Source organism: Coffea arabica, chromosome 5e (assembly GCF_036785885.1).
Source record: "Coffea arabica cultivar ET-39 chromosome 5e, Coffea Arabica ET-39 HiFi, whole genome shotgun sequence".
Classification (NCBI taxonomy): domain Eukaryota; kingdom Viridiplantae; phylum Streptophyta; class Magnoliopsida; order Gentianales; family Rubiaceae; genus Coffea; species Coffea arabica.
Window position 1 is genome coordinate 6,826,232 of NC_092318.1, and position 20,173 is coordinate 6,846,404.

The 20,173-nt window shown below is 36.1% G+C and overlaps 1 protein-coding gene across 1 annotated transcript; it reads left to right on the forward strand.

Moving 5' to 3' along the window:
* The first annotated feature begins 855 nt into the window (after positions 1-855).
* On the forward strand, positions 856-3,086 carry LOC140006869 (auxin-responsive protein SAUR72-like). The gene is made up of 2 exons (XM_072049539.1): positions 856-978; positions 2,778-3,086. Exons 1-2 carry the CDS (start codon positions 856-858, stop codon positions 3,084-3,086), a joined length of 432 nt encoding a protein of 143 aa, XP_071905640.1.
* The last annotated feature ends 17,087 nt before the right edge of the window (positions 3,087-20,173 follow it).

Consider the following 20,173-nt stretch of genomic DNA (forward strand, 5'->3'; position numbering starts at 1 on the left):
TCTTTAATCAACATTAAATTTTGATCACTTTAATTCACAGTAGTAAAGTACCAAAGAAGAGAAGTAGATTTAATAGAAAACATATTAATATTTGATTACTTTCTAAAAAATGGCTACAAAAATTATCTAATAATTTAAAATCCATTAGAGAAAAAGGAACAAAAAGATGTCCAAATAATCAGCATGTCAATGTCATTATAAAAGTGAATAATTTTATTTTGAATTGTCTAATTACTCGGATATAGAATAAACATTTTCCACTAATTTCTTAGATTGAAAACTGGATGAAATAAATTGGAATATAAATGATTCATAATTTACTAATTATAAAGAAAAATTATTTTCTAATTAGTAAATTACCAATTAAAGAATTTTGACAACAATGATAGAGAATTTCTTTCACACTCGTAATCAAAATTTTAGTTATTATAAAAAGGTATTGCTTATCATAAATTAATACAACAAATTAAAAGGTATGTATTTTGTAAAAATAATTAAGTAATTCTCTTATTTTTACTAACAATTTCCTATTATAAAGAAACTCCCAATAAAAATGTTAACAATGAATAAATTGTTAAAAATAGGTATTACATAAATCATTTTTAATACAAATAAATATATTATTTACTCTCTTATGATGATTAAAATTTTTTATAAGAAAATAATAGTATACATTTAAGCATCAAAAGAAAAATCAAAGTGTACTAGTGGAGAAAGAAAAATCAAAGTGTGCAAAGTGTTTTCTTTATAATTCTTTCAATGAAAAAATAACAGTATACATGCTATCATTTTCATTCCAGGTGTAATTTACTCAAGCGTAGTTCCTATTATACCTTATCTTCTCACTGGAACAGAATGGTCTATGTTGTTGATGTTGACTCAAATGTTGTTGATGTGTTCAGAAATAGTTTTGATGCACACTTAACTTGTGAAAGTGGACCCCCTTTTGACTCCAAGAAAATGAGGGCTAATAATCAAGTAACTACTTGGCAATAACCAATAAGTGATTCGTACAACTTGCATACTTTGTAGTTAACCCCTGTTCTATGGCAGCTCAGAATTAAGCTTTTTGGTCAAATGATGGGAGGTAACTTTCCCAAATCAAATCAAGAAAACAAATACAAATTAAAAGAAACCAAAGTAGTCCAAAATTAGATTGAACGCAGGACTTTACTTTTGGGATATCACTTATAAAGATCATATGTTCCCAAAAGAAAAAATAGATAAGAAGAACGTTCAATATTTCTCAAAACACGCGATTTTTTGCTAGTCTCTAGCATCAGAACATGAAAACATGATCTAAACCTGTGCAAGTACTATTTTTTTTTTTTTTTTTTTTTTTTTGGAGGAATATTACTATTAAAAACTCATACATTTACATTATGGAAAAAGTTAAAATTTGTTCCTGTGTTGCACCAACAGTGAGATGAATAATTGAATACTCAACCATAAAGTTTTGTCCTTGTTTTTTTCTTTTAATGGTGAAGTAATAACATATTTTATAGGAGAAAAATTCAGACTTTAGAACTTTAGTAGATTTTATTTTAAAGGAATATCAACTAAAATGATGACAAGATAGTCAAATTTGGGCCGATAGACCTGGAGGGGACTGCCCAAGTCAAGCACATGCATATCTGTTTTCTACACGTTTCTTGAGATAATGGAAAAGTGAGGAATAGTTATGTTTTCCAATGTGCAGGTTTGTTTAACAGGAAAATTAAACAACTTTCCTGCACTTTCCTTTACTTTTCTGTATTTTGTATCTTGCAGGATTTTGAGGAAAAAAAAATGGTTGCTAGACACAAAAACTTTAATAACAGTAGTAACAATCACTAAAATTTTCCTTTTCCTTTATCTCACTTCTTGCACTTCACTTTCCCATATGACTTTCTTTCTGTTCAAACAGAACTTAAATGGTTTTGACAAAATGATATGCGTGCATAGAAAGAATAATAGGGGTGTACAAGAAGTTGAACGGATATGTGAATGTCATTATCCTTTAGAAATTTCCAAGTACTCATGCAATCCCATTAGCATTCAGAAATGACAACATTCGAAAGGACTGGATGACTAGGTTAGACTAGAGTAGTGTATACAAATATTATCGCTGTGACAAAAAAAAAAGGAGAAAGGACTAGATGGCTAAAAATTGCATTAAACTTCAAAAGATAGAAACAAAAAGGACTAATGATTATCCAAACATACTCTATTCAAATAATTTTTCTTGGTCAATGAACGGATTAGGTTACAAAAACTTGTGAAAACTTTAAAAGCAGTGCCAACAAGTGGCAGGTGAAAGAAAACTACATTGTGGGCGTTGAAGGTGAATTGAAAGATACTGAAGTGTGAACGATACTGAAGTATATATTCTTGGTATCCAAAGAGAGAAAAAATTGAACTTGCATCTGCATCTTGGCTTAACCTTGCTGTCATATCGAGATGGCAATAACTTCAAACCATAATCAAGAAGTTTATTCTCCTTTGCCATATCCCTGATTGTGGAATAGTAATTTAGTAAGCAATAAGACTCTTCAATACAGCGACATTTGACAAATATCCCACATCCAGTCTATTTCTAATGACATTTTTTTTCCAAAAGTCATTTAGACCAACTATTCTACATGTCCTAACTTGTCTAGTTAATTGGTACTGTTATTTGAGACATCAAGAGATTTATATATGCTATAAGCACACCTTACTTGAACAGGATCTGTTCTATAGGCTCGTACCTTTGTATATGCTGTAAGTAAGAACATTTTTGCAGTACATCTCTTTAGATTAGAAGAAGCAAAATGAAAAGAAGAGATAAGAGCTCATCTCCTATTTATAGAAGATTGAGAAGCACCAATGAGGCAGAGGTAGAAGGTTCTGTTCGTAAAGGTCAAGTTCCTGTACTGGTGGGAACAAATAATGAAGGCTTGGAGAGATTGATCGTCCCAATACAGCTCATCAATCATCCTTCTTTAGCTCGTTTACTTGATGAATCTGCAAAAGAACTTGGTTATAATCAACAAGGATTGCTCAGAATTTTGTGTGATGTCGAAAAATTTAAGGAAGTGCTCGATAGCATATCAAAACGGCTGTAGGGTTTCTCCGTCAATATGTATGTAATCTTAACAGCTTAAATACATTGTTTTCTTACGAATTTCTGCTACATTGTATATGCAATGATCCATTCTTGATATGGTGAATCCCTTTTTCTACTTCTCAAAGTCCATTTATCCAACTTGTTTATGGAAAGGGTTCCAAATTGTTCTCTCATCTCAAATTTTGTTGTCATGTAACTTCGCAACAAAGTGTTTTCAAGAGAGTCTTAGTGCGTGATGTTAATTGCAATTATTCATCCAGACATCCCTGGTTGAGAAACTAGAAAATGATGAAGGCGACTCCCAAACACCTTTATCAACATGGAATAATCAGTTGCAAGGCAATCTAGTCCTCTGTTTTCTGAAATCATTAGATAGGCTGATGTATAGTAGATAGTTGATAGTTCAAGTAGATGAGAATTTTGAGCAGAACGTTTGCTTGTGATTACTTCTCTTTGTTTTTTTTTTCAACTCAAAACTATGTCTTTTTTTCATTAAGCCAGCCAAAAAGCGGAAAAAAAATAGAAACAACTGCCAACTAAACATGTACTGCTACTGCTAGTTACTCAAAGATATCAAATGGCAAGGTCCACTCTATAAGTCAATGACCAGTTCTCATAAGTACTTCGGATGCCTTTCTAAGAAGCAGAAATCCATCTCACATCCTTCACAAATTACAATAGCTTTACAAATTGCAGCTGAGCCGTTGACATGTGCTGATAAATTGTACTGTTCCTATCTCGCCCAACATGGTACACAGAGCAGCTAGAGCCAATCTTGTAACCTGTCCTGCAAAAGTTTGCTGCACCCCGTGGGTAAGATGCCACTCTAGCTGTTGATTGCAGGTATAACAACTCATAAAATTGAGACATAAGCTCTGAACCTTTTGTCACACCAATGATGAAACGGGACAAGTGAAGGATATATGATTTGCTGACTTTTCAGCATGATTGCACAACGCAGATTCAACAGGAGTACCAAGTGACTACGAACTCCCCATTGTCGCAAACGATCTATAGTTGTCAGCTTCCCTTTGCATAGTAACCACATATCAAATGCAAAACAAGGCATGCCATTCTTCTACCACACTAAGCAAATGCTTTTTCAACTCTTTAATTGCAGATTTGACTATTACTGCCCAAATGGATTCAATTTCCATACAACTCTATCTTGCTATCTTAACATTTGGTACAAAAGTCACAGAGGTGCATTGATGAAGTCTTTGAGCCTCATTTGTAAATCTTCTGCCTACAGGCCACTTCCAAACCCCATCCCCAATGAAGTTTCCACCTTAGCAGGTCTACTCCCAGAAGCTTGTATCAATCCAATCCGTCTGAATATTTCATCAATTACGGACAACTGGGAGGCCATTATAAAGTGCCCCTACCACCCTGAACCTAAATGCACATTCTAACAACAAATCTTTTGTACATTATCTTCCTCCAAACTCAGCTGAAAGCATTTTGAACTTTCAAATCCCAAAAGTATCTGCCCTTGATCAGAACTGCGTGTACCCATTTAACCTAAAGGGCATCCATTTAGTGCATATATTCCACAAATGTTTCAAAATAAGGCACGTGTTTCTAATTTCAAGTCAATATGTAACCCCAGTCAAACTTCTTAATAATAGGCTTGCAAATTTCCTTCCAAGCCACGTTTGCACCATAATGTACCTTGTCCGTTCCTGCCCAAAGACCGTTGATTGAATCGGACTATTAATTAAACCGGCGAGGCATTCGAGTCAGAGTTCAACCAGTCAAATCGGTTCAACCCTGGTTCAATGAATTTTTTTAAAAATAATTTATATAAATATATATGCACAAAATAAGACATCCAATGGACTAATTTAAGACTTTATATGATGAAAAGTTTAACATTTTCAAAGAATTTTGATTTTCAAAAATAAAAATTTTAAATTATAAGTTGAAAAAAATAAATTTTATCTCAATCTCAATTGTATCTACCAAAAACATAATCTTAAATCCAACCCAAAAATACCACAATATTTTGAAATTATACAAAATTTACGTCTATGGGAATTAGCCATTGTGAGCTTAAATTTTAATTCATGTTTTTGGGATTTAGAGATGGCAGCTTAAAAAAAAAAAGAAGTTTGGAGTTTGGAGAATGTCAGAAAAATCGAAAATAGAGATGCAAACTTGATAAGAGGCAAAAATGAGAAGAAAGTGAATGGTTGTGGCATCTAATAGTTAGTCTTTAGGGTTAAAGATAACCTATTCTTTTTTTAATTTTTTTCAATTTAATAGACAAAAAAAATCTTCAGACTGCATGATTTACGAGACATACTATTAATGATTAGATTTGATAGAGTTAACAAAATGAGAAGAAGCCCTTGAACAAACCAAAAAAAAATGAGAAGCAGAATGTAATCTCTTCAAACAAGACAAAATGAGAAGAAGCCCTCGAACAAACAAAAAAAAATTGCAAATCAAGAAAGAAACTACAATCCATCCAAAGAAAAAATAAAAAAGCTTAACATACACACACAAGCAGAAAAGAAAACTTCAAAAGATTAAACGAAATAGATGGAAGAAAACATCAATAAATTAAAATTAAAGAGGTTGGATTAAAAAGGAGATGACAAAAGAAAAGAGAACAGAGAGAGTTGAAGATAAGAAAAAAAGTCATAAGAGGATGAGATTTTGTAGGGAAAACGGAGGAAAGAAAGTTAGAGGTTTGAAGGGGCAGCTGCTAATGGTTTTTAGGGTATAGAGGCTTCTTCTTCTTTTTTCGCCTTAGTTAGTAAGTTTTATATAAATGTGTTATCACACGATACTCACCGGATGTGACGGTGCAGTGGTTACTATGTGGACTTCTATAACAAAGGCCCCAAGTTCGATTCTTGGCAACCTCATAGAATTTAGTATTTTGCAAAACTTAAAAAAAAATTGAGGGGAAAATTGAAAATTCGGAATTACTGGCTCGATCGGGTTTACTAGTTTTGACAAGTTTGACCGATTTTGACCGGTTTATTTGTCACTTTTGGCTTTAGTATAGAATCAGACCGGTGTCATGATCGATTCACGATTCAACCGGTTGACCCACCCAATCTGGTCCGATTTTAAAAACATTGCCTCTAGGTAGAACAAAGAAACTTGACCAAAATACATGTATGCTGCTAACTCCAAACATTTGTAAGCTATTAGCAGCCCATGCCAGAATTTTGCTTTGCAATTTGCTAATAAGCACTTTAGTCAATCTAGTGGTAATCAATGGAATCCCCAAATATCGTACAGGAAGAACTCCACTGCCATACCATAAGCTCACTTAATTGTTTAGCATGCCCTTCATCTACCCGAGGAAAAGAACAATGCATTTCTAAAAATTGGGAATTAAGCCTGACAACCAACTTAATTCAAATAAAAACTGTAAAATCACCATGCATGAAATTAAGATCAAATATACCCACCGATGCACAATTAATATGAAAATCAAAACCCATAAGCTCAATCTATTGTCTAAAAACCATAGATAACACCTTCACAACAATCAAAGAATAAATATGAAAAAATGGGATCTTCTTGACCAAGGCCTCTTTTGTTTATGTGTGGTTTTGTCCCATGTCATTTTTTGTACAAGCGAGTCTTTCTCTTAGTTGGCTATAAATAGAATAGGTCTGAAATGAAATTAAATACACCAAATCCTATGGCATGTGTTGATGTCGATTCCAGTGCACCATGTGTTGATGTCGATTCCAGTGCACTTGCTATCGGCTGCGGTATTACCAGCCTCGGTGTTCAAACTGCTGGAAAAGGTTTGTGCCAACTTCCTATGCGGTGCTTCAGACGATGGAATGAAGTATCATTGGATTGGCTGGTCTCAGTTATGCTATCCGGTTGAGGAGGGCGGAGTGGGCCTTAGACGGTTACGTGATATTTATGAGGCCTTCTCTTACAAGCTATGGTGGCAGTTTCGGGCTGGGTCATCACTCTGGGCGAGATTTATGCAGGCTAAGTATTGTAGAGACCTTCACCCGTGCCAGGTTCAACTGAGTAGATGCGCCTCCGGTACTTGGAGGAGAATGCTAAACATTAGCAGGCAAGTGGAGTTTTCTCTAATCTGGCAGGTCCAGGATGGCGGCTCATGTCATTTCTAGTACGATAATTGGTTGGGGAATGGTGCGCTGTTCCTCAAAGCTACGGTGATCCCTGCCCTCTCGTTCAAAGATTTCATTGAGAATGGGAAATGGAGTATCCATCTGTTATCACAAGTCCTCCCCTGGATTTACTTCCTTCTGTATTGCTCCACTCGGTCCCCCGAGGAGGGCGTGCAAATGAGTTCATATGGATTTTAACGTCGTCTGGCAAATTCACTCTTGCATCGGCTTTCGAGGAGGTACGCCAAGCCCACAACTCTTTGTTCGTACATTCCCAAATTTGGCACCACAGAATCCCGTCGAAAATATCCATCTTCATGCTGCGATTGCTATGTCGGAGGTTGCCATTCCCCGACGTCTTGGGCAGGATGGGGTTTCAGATGCCTTCAAAATGTTTGTGTTGTCCCAATGGAGCAATAGAGACGGTGGAGCATGTCTTTTCCGAGGGACAGTGTGCTACAGCGGTATGGAACTACTTTGCTGGCATGTGTGGGCTTACGCAAGTAGGGTCATCTCTGAGGACTAGGGTAGTGGCTTGGTGGTTGTCACCACCGAGGGCAGAGAAAAGGCGACTTTTATTCACAATAATGCCTAGTTTCATTTGCTGGCACATCTGGAGGGCGAGGAACGGAGCATTTTTCGAAGGTACCGGGATGCAACCGGCTAATATCTGTCAAGCTGTTATCTCAGATATCACGTTAGGTTTGGAGAATCACTTTAATATCAAGTTGGGGTGGGTCTCTTTTCCTCAGCTATATGACTGGTCTGGGCAACAAGGCGGCGGCATTAGAGTGGAGATCGTGAGGTGGAGGGCAAAAGAGACGGGTTGCCTAACGCTGAACACGGATGGCTGTTCCAAGGGCAACCCAGGATGGAGTGGCAGCGGCGGGGTCTTGCGAGATTCTTTAGGAAGGCCTATAGTGGCTTTCTCTGCGTTCTTTGGTAAGAGGTTGAGTTTGCACGCGGAGGCCCTTGCTTTGCTAACTGGACTTTAGTTGTGTGTGGAGAAGGGGTTCACCAGGGTGGAGATTCAATCAGATTCCCAGGTATTGGTGGGAATACTTCAGCGTCGGTTCAGATGCCCGTGGCGGATCCGGAACGAGGTGGATCAAATCTGGGAACTGGTAGCAGACGTAGCTCGAATTTCTCATTGCTTCAGAGCAGCGAACCGAGTGGCAGATATTCTTGCCAATGTGGGTGTCTCTCATCAGCACCAGCCTTGTGTTATCTATGAACATATTCACACGTTCCCAAAGTTGGCAAGGGGAGAGGTTCGTCTAGACAGGTTGGGCATGTCATCGATTAGGAGGATAAGAGGGGCAAGTGTGCCAGTAAGGCGTGGTGGGGAAACTTTGTAGTTGTGGCTCTTTTATTTGATGCATTAAATAAATAAAAACATTTATATTTAAAAAAAATCACCAAATCCAGAGAGTTTTAATGAGTTATTTGGGCATTTGGATTATTAAACCTTTTGGTAATAAAATTATTTCGGACTCTCTTGTGTTTTAAAATTAGGTGCTTTTGGATTTAGAACTCTTTCCTAAGGTTTTTGTACACTTTTCTTCATAGTGAAATTCTGGTCCTCCTTTGCCAGCAAACGTAGGCCAATTTGATCGAACTATATAAATTTGATCGAGATGTGGTAGCTCAAGATGGAGGCTATTTTGGTTCAAGGTGGAGTATGATTCAGCAATATAGGGAGTTGAGAAAAGGTCCAAAAAATGTGATAGATGCGAACTTTGCTGAAATGGATAAGAAGGCTAGATCCAGTATTATCTTAAATCTCTCTAACGAGATTTTGTGAGAGGTAGCCATTGAAATTTCATCTAAGGCCATGTGAGACAATTTTAAGGATTTGTATATGAAGAGGACAGCTAAGAATCGGTTTTATTTAAAGTAACGTCCATATATGTTTCAGATGACTGAAAGTACATCTATACTCTCAGATCTTGAAAAATTTGTTTCCATTATAATGAATTTGGAAAATATAGATTCGAAAATTGATGGTAAGGATTAGATCCTATTACTTTTGTGTTCCCTTTCCAATTCCTTTAAATATTTTCACGATACTATAATTTATGAAAAAAATAATAATTTTGTATTGAAAAATTAATCTGCATTAAAATTTAAAGAGCAGATAGATAAAGATATCACCAAAGAAATTAATAGAGGTCAGGTCGAAGGCCTGGTTGCTAGTGTAAGGATCGAAGACAACTTAAGAAGAGAATGAATTAGGTTGATTACAAAACTAATCAAGTTATAGGCAATTTTTGCTCAATATAAAATTTACCCTCTTTTCTTAAGTGATCACACAATGAATCAATCAATGAAGGAACAATATCACTTGAGAGAAGTAGAAGATATAAGCAATTTAAAGATCACACGATAACAATAAGTAACTAAGAAGGGAAGAATTACAAACAAATTGACTACCAAGCTCCTCTTGAGCTTGTAGGTCAATTCAAATAAGTTTTTTCAAATTGATGAAATACAACCAATCTTGTGTACAAAGGAAGGCTCACTTCCTCTTTGCCCCAAATCTCACTCGGTCAAGTTAGAAAGTTTTACTATCCCTCAGGACAACCCTCTCAGAGCTACACTATTGAAGTATTCACTCACAAATGAAAAGTTTACAATGAATTTCACACCACTAAGATTGCAAATCTTCTTTGGTGAGTGTTTTCTCACTAAAACTACTATAGATCTTTTGTATCTTCAGTGTGCAAAAGTTATTTGGAGTTTCTGACCATACTCTATTTATAGGAAACCAAGAAAGTGCTTCATTAATGCTTCTAACGGATAGAAAGTAGCTGAAGAGTCAACTAGCCGTTGGGAGTGTCAGACGTCTGTACTCTTGTTTTTTGCGTCCGACAGCAGGCAGTGAGTTTGAAAAAAAAAATTCAATTCTATTGGACGTCCGGCATTGTCTTTGTGAGCGTCCGACAACTTTCGTCGAGTTTGAAGGATCCTATTGGACGTCAGGTACTTCCGTCCAATAGCAGACAAAGAGTTTGAAGGATTCTATCAGACATCCGATGCTTGCATCCGATCGAGGTCAGTAAGCTAGGGGAAATGTCTTATTTCCTTCGGACGTCCGGTGATGGAGTTCTTCATGCGTCCGAAATTGCGCAATGATTATCGGATATCCGATCCTGTCTTCACAAGCATCCGACAGCTTTCAGCAACTTTTGTTTCTTTCAATTGCACTTGATTTTTGAATCTGATTTGCTTCATAACTGAAAATATATCTTGAAGAGATATTAGTATCATCCATTTGTTTTGTAAACATCAAAAGTTAAGGACTAAGATCAACATTCTACCCCTTTTTGATGATGACAAAACAATGGATGGAAGAAAGAAAAAAGATTGAGCATAAGCTCCCCCTTACTCATTGTATCCATTTCTCCCCCTTTTTATCTTCATAAGATGAGAGTAAAAAATAGAAATCATAATCCAGCAACAAAAACAGAGAATCCAATATTCCAAACAAAAACAGAAAAACGATACCAGAATTCAGTAATTATCAACAAACTAACATTCAGCAATTATCAGCCAAAAATTAGAAAATTGATACCAAACTGAGAAATAACAATCAAAATAATTATAAAAACAAATCATCATTAGATCAGCATTATTCTTTTCTTTCCCTTTTTTTCATCGTAAAAATTCAATAATATCCAAAAATATCAAGGAAAACTCAGTTCAAAACATCAGAAACATCAAAAGAAAATTACAAAAGAACATTATGAACAAGAATCTCACCAATCTTACCAATATCTCCTATTCCAATTGTTTTAGTTTTCATATCATCTCCTAATGTCACTTGCCACAAGATTTTGACTGGAGTTTTGATACATTGTGATGGATCACCGGTCATGTGTCTTGAACATTCACTGTCTATGAACCACTTTGATTCCTTAATAATGTTCACCAAATTCACCTACTCAAAAGTTCAAGAACTAATATTTGGTATCCAAAAATTTTTAGATTCTTGAGAGTTAGTATCATGTCTAATTTTCCAAATGCATTTCATGCGTCTTCTCATGTTCTTCCTCACATAGCAATTACTTTTCATATGATCTTTTTGACAATAAAAATTACACATAACCAACGAATTATTTGCATAAACAGGTTTAACAAATCTTACTTGTCTTTTCTTATAAACAGCAAAATCATTTGCACCAGAATTTATCTTCTTCTCATAAGTGCCAAGATCAGTCTTTGATTCATTCCTTTGAAAACAGTCTTATTTTTTATTTTGGAGCAATTTATTTAAATTATTCATTCTTCTTTTCAAATCACGTTGTTCCTTTTTGAACATTTGACAAAGTTTTATTTTTCTATCAAGTTTATTTTGTAAATCAATCTCATTCTTTTTCAAGAAATCATTTTCAGTTTTCAGATTTTTGTTTTCTTGAAAAATGCGTGTATTATCCTGAAGAAAAAAACTGATTTTGTGTTTTGATTTCTTGTTTTTAGCATAAGATTCTTTCAAATTATCATGCAACTTTTTAATGAAAAATTCAAAACCATCATCAGTTTCATCATCACTTTCAAATTGAGGGTTGGAAGTTGTTACCTCATTATCTTCAATAGTCATAAAAGTCGATTGAGCAGATCTTCTTTCTCTTCAATTTCACCATCGGAGTTGCACTCATTCCATGTTAATTGGAAGTTGTTGAATCTTGATTTTCTTCCTTCTTTCTTCTTCTTCATTGGACACTCACTCATGTAGTGTCCAAGTTGGCCGCATTCATAGCATTTGTCACCTTATTTTTTGTTGGCCTTATGCTTTCCTTTGTTTCTTACAATGTTGAATTGATTAGAATTTGAATTGCTAGATCCTTCTCTTGTGAATCTCCTTTTGTTGAGAATTTTCTTGAAACTTTGTGTGATGAGAGCAAGATCATTGTCATCAACATTCAAATCTTCTCCATCCAATGAAACCGAATCATCTACATCTTGAGATGCTTTTAGAACAATGGTCCTTCTTACCTTTGCATCTTCTTCGTCTTGTACCTTAGACTTAAATTTCAGCTCATAAGAGATTAGAAAATTAATAATAGATTCAATAGGTATAGAATTCAAATCTTTTGCCTCTTCAACAGCAATCACTTTACTTTCCTAATCATTAGACAAAGCATTCAAGATTTTTCTGCTTTTCTCTCCTAAGGTATATTCCTTTTCCAAAATCTCTAAATCCTTAATAAGATCATTGAATTTACAATACATTTCATCAATATTTTCATGAGGTTCCATCTTAAACGACTCATATTTAATAACTAAGATGGATTTCTTTTGTTCTCTAACATTCTCACTACCTTCATGAATTTCTTTTAATTTGTCCCAAATTTCTTTAGCTGACTTACAACTTTTGACTCTAATAGATTCATTTGAATTTAAAATACTATATAACACATTCATGACTTTTGCATTTAAGGTGAAATGAGCTCTATCAACTGCAGTCAATTCATTTCTAATTTTTGGTTTTGATCTATGAGTAATATCATCTCCTATAGAGGTATCATATGGACCTTCATTAACAATAAATCACAATTCAATATTAATCGATTGCAAGAAGATAATCATTCTTTCTTTCCAACTCACATAATTCGACCCATTAAACATAGGTGGTCTAATCACAGGTTGTCCTTCCAAAAACATGGCATTGTTGGTTGTCATCTTTACTGCTAAGCCGCTTGAGTTTAATCTCTAAGAGACCAAGCTCTGATACCAATTGTAAGGATCGAAGACAACCTAAGAGAAGGGTGAATTAGGTTGATTATAAAACTAATCAAGTTATGGATACTTATTGCTCAATATGAAATTTACCCTCTTTTCTTAAGTGATCACACAATGAATCAATCAATGAACTTCACACCACCAAGACTACAAATCTTCTTTGGTGAGTGTTTTCTCACTAAAACTACTCTAAATTTTTTGTATCTTGAGTGTGCAAAAGTTATTTGGAGTTTCTGACCATGCTCTATTTATAGGAAACCAAGAAAGTGTTTCATTAATGCTTCCAACAGATAGAAAGTAGATGAAGAGTTAACTAGCCGTTGGGAGTGTCGGACGTCCGGTACTTCTGTTTTTTGCGTCCGACAGCAAGCAGTGAGTTCGAGAAATTTTTTTCAATTCTATCGGATATCCGGTATTATTTTTGTGAGCGTCCGATAGCTTTCGTCGAGTTTGAAGGATTCTATGAGACGTCCGATGTTTGCGTCCGATCGAGATCAGTGAACTAGGGGGAATGACTTATTTCCTTCGGACGTCCGGTGATGGAGTTCTTCATGCGTTCGAAGTTGCGCATTGATTATCGGACGTCCGATCCTGTCTTCACAAGCGTCCGGCAGCTTTCAGCAACTTTTGTTTCTTTCAATTGCACTTGATCTTTGAATATGATTTGCTTCATAACTGAAAGTATATCTTGAACAGATATTAGTATCATCCATTTGTTTTGTAAACATCAAAAGGTAGGGACTAAGATCAACAGCTAGGGGTAGAACTCATAAAAGAGAATCTAACAATAGTAAGTATAAATCTAGATCTAAAATCTAGATATCGAAATTTGGGGTACAATTATTGTCACAAAATGAGATACATTAAGGCTAATTCCTTCAAATTAAAAAATAAATTAAAGCAAAAAGTGAAATCTAGTGAGACAAATACTAAGACTGTTGAATCTCATGTTGCAGCCGGTGAGAGCGATGGAAATATTTTGTTTGTGATTGATGATAGGACAAGATCTAAAAATGAATGAATTTTAGATTCAGAGTGTTCTTATCACGTATGTCCCAATTGGGATTTATTTTCCACTTATGAACCTTGTAATTGTGAAATTATTTTAATGGACAATAATGCTATTTGTGATATTGTTGATAAGGGTACAGTCCGAATTAAAATGTAGGATAGTATTGTGAGGACGCTCACTAATATTAAACATGTTCCTAATTTGGAAAAGAATCTCATTTGTTTGGACACCCTGAAAGCACTTGGGTGCAAATACACAGTTGAAAATAACATTATGAAGGTTTCTAAAAGTGCTCTTGTTATTATGAAAGCTTGCAAGTATGGTAATTTGTATGTTTTGTAGGGAGCTACTATTACAGGTTCAATTGTAGTCTCGTCATCATCTTCATTTGATTCTAATATCACCAAATTATGGCATATTTGTTTGGGGCACTTAAGCGAGAAGGTTTAGGTATACAAAGCAAGAGGGGACTTCTTTGTAGGCAGAGTACTGAGCCATTGAAATTCTATGAACACTATATTTTTGGGAAGTAGAAAAGAGTCAACTTTAGTTCACCAACAATTCATTAGATGAAAAGTACTCTTAATTATATTTATTCAAATATATAGGGTCCAACTTATGTTCCGTCTATGGGTGGTGCTAGGTATATGTTGACTTTCATTGATGGTTATTCAAGAAAAGTTTGGACTTATTTTCTTAAACATAAGAATGATATTTACCTAATTTTCAAACAATGGAAAGTTTTGATTGAGAGACAGACAAGTAAATAGATTGAATAGCTTAGAATAGATAATGGCATGGAATTTTATGAAGGCAAATTTGATAAATTTTACAAGAATGAAGGAATTGTTTGGCATCACACTGTCAAGATGACATCTCAATAAAATGGTGTAGTCAAACATAAGAATAGAGTACTTTTGGAGAGAGTAAGGTGTATGATTTTTAATGCAGGGTTGACAAAGGACTTTTGGGTAGAGGTGATCTCTATGGCTTGTAACATTGTCAACCGTTCTCTTACTGTAGCTCTTAATTTTAAAACTCCTAAGAAAATTTTGTTAGGTACTATTGCTGATTACTTTGATTTAAAAGTTTTTGGATGTCCAATATAAATGCATGTAAATGATTAAAAATTGGATTCTCGAGCTAAAAAATGGATTTTTCTTGGGTATACTTGTGGGGTGAAAGGGTATAGATTGTGGTGTCCTGATCCCAAATCTCTAAAATTTATGATTAGTAGTGATATTTAGTTATTTTTATAGCTACTTAACTAGGTTTCTAGTGAATTATATATGTTGTGGATTAAGTGTGAAAAATTGAATTTCTATGGATTAAAGCGGTGAAAACTTCCATTTTTGTATGATTTAATGATTTAATCATCAAATAGAATGAATTGAGAATATATTTTGATGATTATGGATGATTCGAAGTGAATATGAAGTGCAAAATATTCAAAAGATGAAATGCAATCAAGTTCTAAAGAAAGAAAGTTTGATAACTTTGACATATTTTGGTATTTTGATTATATCTTGAGTTAAAGCATTGAATTAAGGTAATTCTTGAACCAAGTTGAATCTAAAACATAGATCTACAATTCTTGTGAAGATATTAAAATTCAGTTCATGCATTTTCCTAATCAAAAAGTCTAAATACAGTCGTGCAATTTTGCTGTCAAAAGCTAAAATAGAGGATTGACCAGCCAAGAATATTTTGATTATTTCTCAATTTACAGACATTCTAATGAGATGATCCTTGATGCATTGGAAAGCTAAGTGTAGTGGTTACAATTTTATGTTTTGTACAAGAGCTAATTCGACTTTCATGATTGAGAAAATTGCAGTTTAATTTGATGAAAAAACAGAGCAATATTGAAGAATGAGCAAAAACTGCAAACCTGCAAAAGGAGGAGAACTGCAAATAGATCCGCGATGTAAAGCTCGCGGATTGCCTCATGGATCTCTGATTTTGACTTTGCAACTTACTCTACAACTTGTAGCATGTTCACACCAACTTTTGGACCATTTCTCTGATCGAATTTTGGTGGCTGTCAAACTACCAAAAATAAAATTTATATCAAGACCTACTCTCGAAACTGAACGAGTATAGTGGTGAGTAGGGTCGTCTCCTCAGAGAACTGGTAGATTTATCACACACAGAGAATTTGGGGGGTTTTAGAAAGGAAGACAAATAGAAAAAATTAAATATGTAAGAGTACTGAATTTCCAATCGCAAGAAAGTGCAGTAGCTAAAGAATATAATAACAATTAATTGACACAACCTAGTCAAGGAAATAATTTCGGCACCGATTCACGCAATTGATCATAGATACCAAGAATAATTCACACGCTCGCAAATAAATTGGTTCTAACAATTTAGCAACCGCCAAACTACCAATCTCTCCTTAATTTTACGGTAGTCCACAGACGCTCTTAAACTACTCCCTTGTAAAATAGATAACCCGAGAGACGCTCGAAAGATTTAATTTATTCACATCTTTAGGAATTAGAAAGACCCAATTCTAGTTAACAAACATACATGCGGATTCATTTAAACTAGATTAACTATTCTTACGATCCAGATTAGACTGCTTGCGAGGCAATGAAATTGTGCCGTTTGCCACTAATTTAAGACAATCAAGTGATACGCACCCTTGTCCTAATTGATGGTATACTATTCAAACAATTGAACAACTAGCCATATTTATCCAATAAATCCAAACAATAATAGGCTGTTAAAACAAAGAATAATTAAATACCCTTGAACGCGGAATTTAGAATAGAGCAAAACAATTAAACGACCTTCCAATTGTCCCTGCACCGGGTCTTGATTATTCCTCAACTAGATAAAGGCAGCTAGCCTTGCCTTATAACGATGATGTAATTGAAAGCTTTCATGGAGTTTAGTTGATTGAAAACAAAGAAGTAAAAAGGACGCGGCCACTAGTTTTCTAACTTGCGTTAAGGAGGAAAAGAACCAAATAAAGACACCAGTTACCATATAAGATACTAATCTATCGCTTGTCCTATTTATAATGTCTTCGCCGTTGCCAAATTCGCTAATCGAGGTGCTTGTTCCTATAAGGATTCCCTTTCTTTATTTCTCTTCTTTAGTTGTTGCCGAAAGGGACTCTGAAGATATTTCCTAATTCCACGCAGCTTCAAAATACATCTCCCAAGAGTAGCGGCAGCATCCAGGAATAGGTCACGCGGTCCGTCTTTTTTACACAATTCTGCGGTCTTTGTCGTAGGCACGCTCTGGAATGACTAGTCTTCTGGAAATTTCCCTCTTTTTGCCACTTTTGACACCAATTGCCTGCAACAGACGCATATACCAATTATGAACAGAAACCCATTACTCTTGGACAATAAATGGCCAAAATCAAAATCAAACATCAACGAATAAAACGCACAATTATCTCACCATCAAATCCCCCCACACCAAGACAATGCTTGTCCTCAAACATCTCAAAGCTCAGCGATAGAATTACAGCTACACACATGTAGCAGTCCAACATGCAAGCGCAAGTGCCCTATCCTCCTAACAAAGTCATTAAATTCAGAAATTACAAAACTTAACACTCTCTTATAGGATGGTATATGACTACTCACCATACTGATATGAAACACAAGAGGTCCCTCTCACCACACAATAAAATAATATTACCATATGCTTGCTAATATTTCACATTGTCATCATTGAAATCAAATTTAATGTAAAAATCAAAGGGTCTTGATGCGGGTTGTAATGGGGTTTAGGCACGGGTAGGATCAAATAAATAATTTAGGCTCATTATGTCAAAGAAAATACTGTTGACCCTCTGCATGATTTCCAATTTTCTTTTTCATTCCAATGATCTTTTCAAACATACCCATAAATTCCCCAAAAAGATTTAGCAAGTGCCAGCACAACCAACGATTTCACCCAACTATCTCAAAAGAACACATATTGACATCAGTACTTCAGAGCTCTTTCTTTTCTTCTTTCTTTTTTTTTTGCTGTGTTTCTTTTTTTCTTGGTGTGCTCCTTTTTCTCTTTCTCCCCTTTCTTTCTTTTTGGTCTTTTTGTTTTCTTTTTCTCTCCTTTTGTTTTGTTTCAAATACGCCCAACTACCAGGGGATATAGACACACTTGCTAACTTCACTTATCCCCTTTTAACTCAATTTGAAGTCATTATGCACTGAAATCAAGGCATTCCTTTGACACGGGGTAGAAACAAAGAGGGTCGAACACAAGAGGTTTGGGGGGTGACAAAATAAGTTATTAAACAAAGAAAAGGTCTAGGCTCAACCATGGTTAACTAGGGGAGCTCTGATTAGGGTTGGTCTTTAGCAAGCCAAAAAAGGTTAACCTAAGTGCCCTTGTCATTTTAATGCATCAAACTCAGGAATGTGATCTTGACATGCATAACAAATCAAGTTCTAGAACAATCAAGTCGTGTGTGATATCACTCAATGAAGGAAAATGGAGCAGTTATCAATGCAACGCTCATTGGCTCGATAGCTCACAAAATGGATATTAATTGCCAAGTCTTGCAAAATTCATCATTCAATTCCATTATCAAGAAGACAAGACATTTAACCACATAATAACACTGCTCATGCTTGTAAAGTAATTGCAATCATCATCATAGCATCAAGTTCCAGATATTTTCAATTGAACCCAACCAATCTCATCACCTATATATATAGATTCCCTTTTCCTAGTTTTTCAATTTTTTTTATTTTTTTGTTTTTTTTATTAACAGACCGAAAGAGCTAAAACTATCTATCAAACCTATCAAACCTAAAGAGCTAGAACTACTGCCCCCCCACACCAGAAATCTATATTGTCATCAATGGAGCAAAGAAAAATAAAAGGTAAAAAGAAAGGAGCAGGAGTTTCCCTGAGGACCGACAAGGGCACGATAGCATTATTATGAAGGAGGATGAGGTAGCTGAAAGTCGATGTAGGCAAAGAAGGCCGCCAGATTCTCAGTCTGAATAGTAGCATGGACTTGCAAAGCTGCGAGGCGATCATCCAGACGCTCAACCCGGCCGCGCCAACTCCTGAATTGAGTCTTGCAGAGTACGGAACTGGGTGTCCCAAGAAGATGGAGCAGTGTAAGAGGAAGGGCCCGCCTGACCAGCCTCCGAGATGGGCACCGTGGGAGGAACCCGAGGCTGGGGCACACTCTCTCCAGGAGGGGTGAACTGATAGGCCTCCCCCACCTTGCGAATGACGCCTATCCGCTCTAAACTGCGCAAGTCCAAAAGCTCAAGCTCGCGAGCCAGGGTCAGCTTATGCTTCTTATGAAGGTCAAGAACCTCCAGGCCGACGGCCAAATGAGTGATGAGGGACCCCATAATCAAGGGTTTGTGGCGCTTGGTGAGGACGGACTACAACTGAGAGGCTACCCAACAGCCAAAGTTGACCGGAACCTTATTACGCATACACCAGAGGAAATAGAATTCAGCCTTGGCAAGAGTGTTGGAGGAATCCTTCTGGCCCGAGAAGTTATAGGGCAGAAACCGATGAATGACCTTCAACACTGGATCCTTAATAAATGAGACCTTAGACTGACTCGGGTCGTAGAGTTAAGTATCCGTGGACACCTCCCTCCATATCTCGATATAGTTGCTTCCGAAGGGTTGGGTGTAGTCGCAAGCACTATTGATATGCGTGCCGGAGGAGAGAGTGTTCTCGCTCACAAACCCCAAGATCACATTAAACTTATTAATGGAGTGCTTTTGTGGGGTACCCCGCAACCTATACTTGATCACCCCCAGTATGTCTAAAGCCATGGTGTCAGATTTGTCAAACTAGAAGGTGGCGTAGAATTCATAACAGAGCTCCTCGTATGCAGGGTAGTCAATAACCAGAAACCGGCCTCACCCAATGTCAGACAACAATTGCTCGACCTCCCTAACAATGTTTAACTGATCGAGAGTTGGGGGATGGAAGCATTTGCATGGAGCGAACGGCCGCACCACCAAGGAGCTCAACCGCTCCTTCTGCTCAGGTGTGAGGTCCTTAAGAGATTCCCCCCACACCCCATGAGACAAAGTACTCCTAGACAAATTCAACCGGGACCTAGTAGGGGGTTGGATTGGGGCCCGCCTCTTGCGAGAGTTGAAATCCGATGCCTCAGACGTAGTGGCCTTTTTTGGAGCAATATAGGGGCAAAAATGTCAATTACAAAAGCACAGAGTTGACAAGAAAACACCAATTGGAGACAAGGGA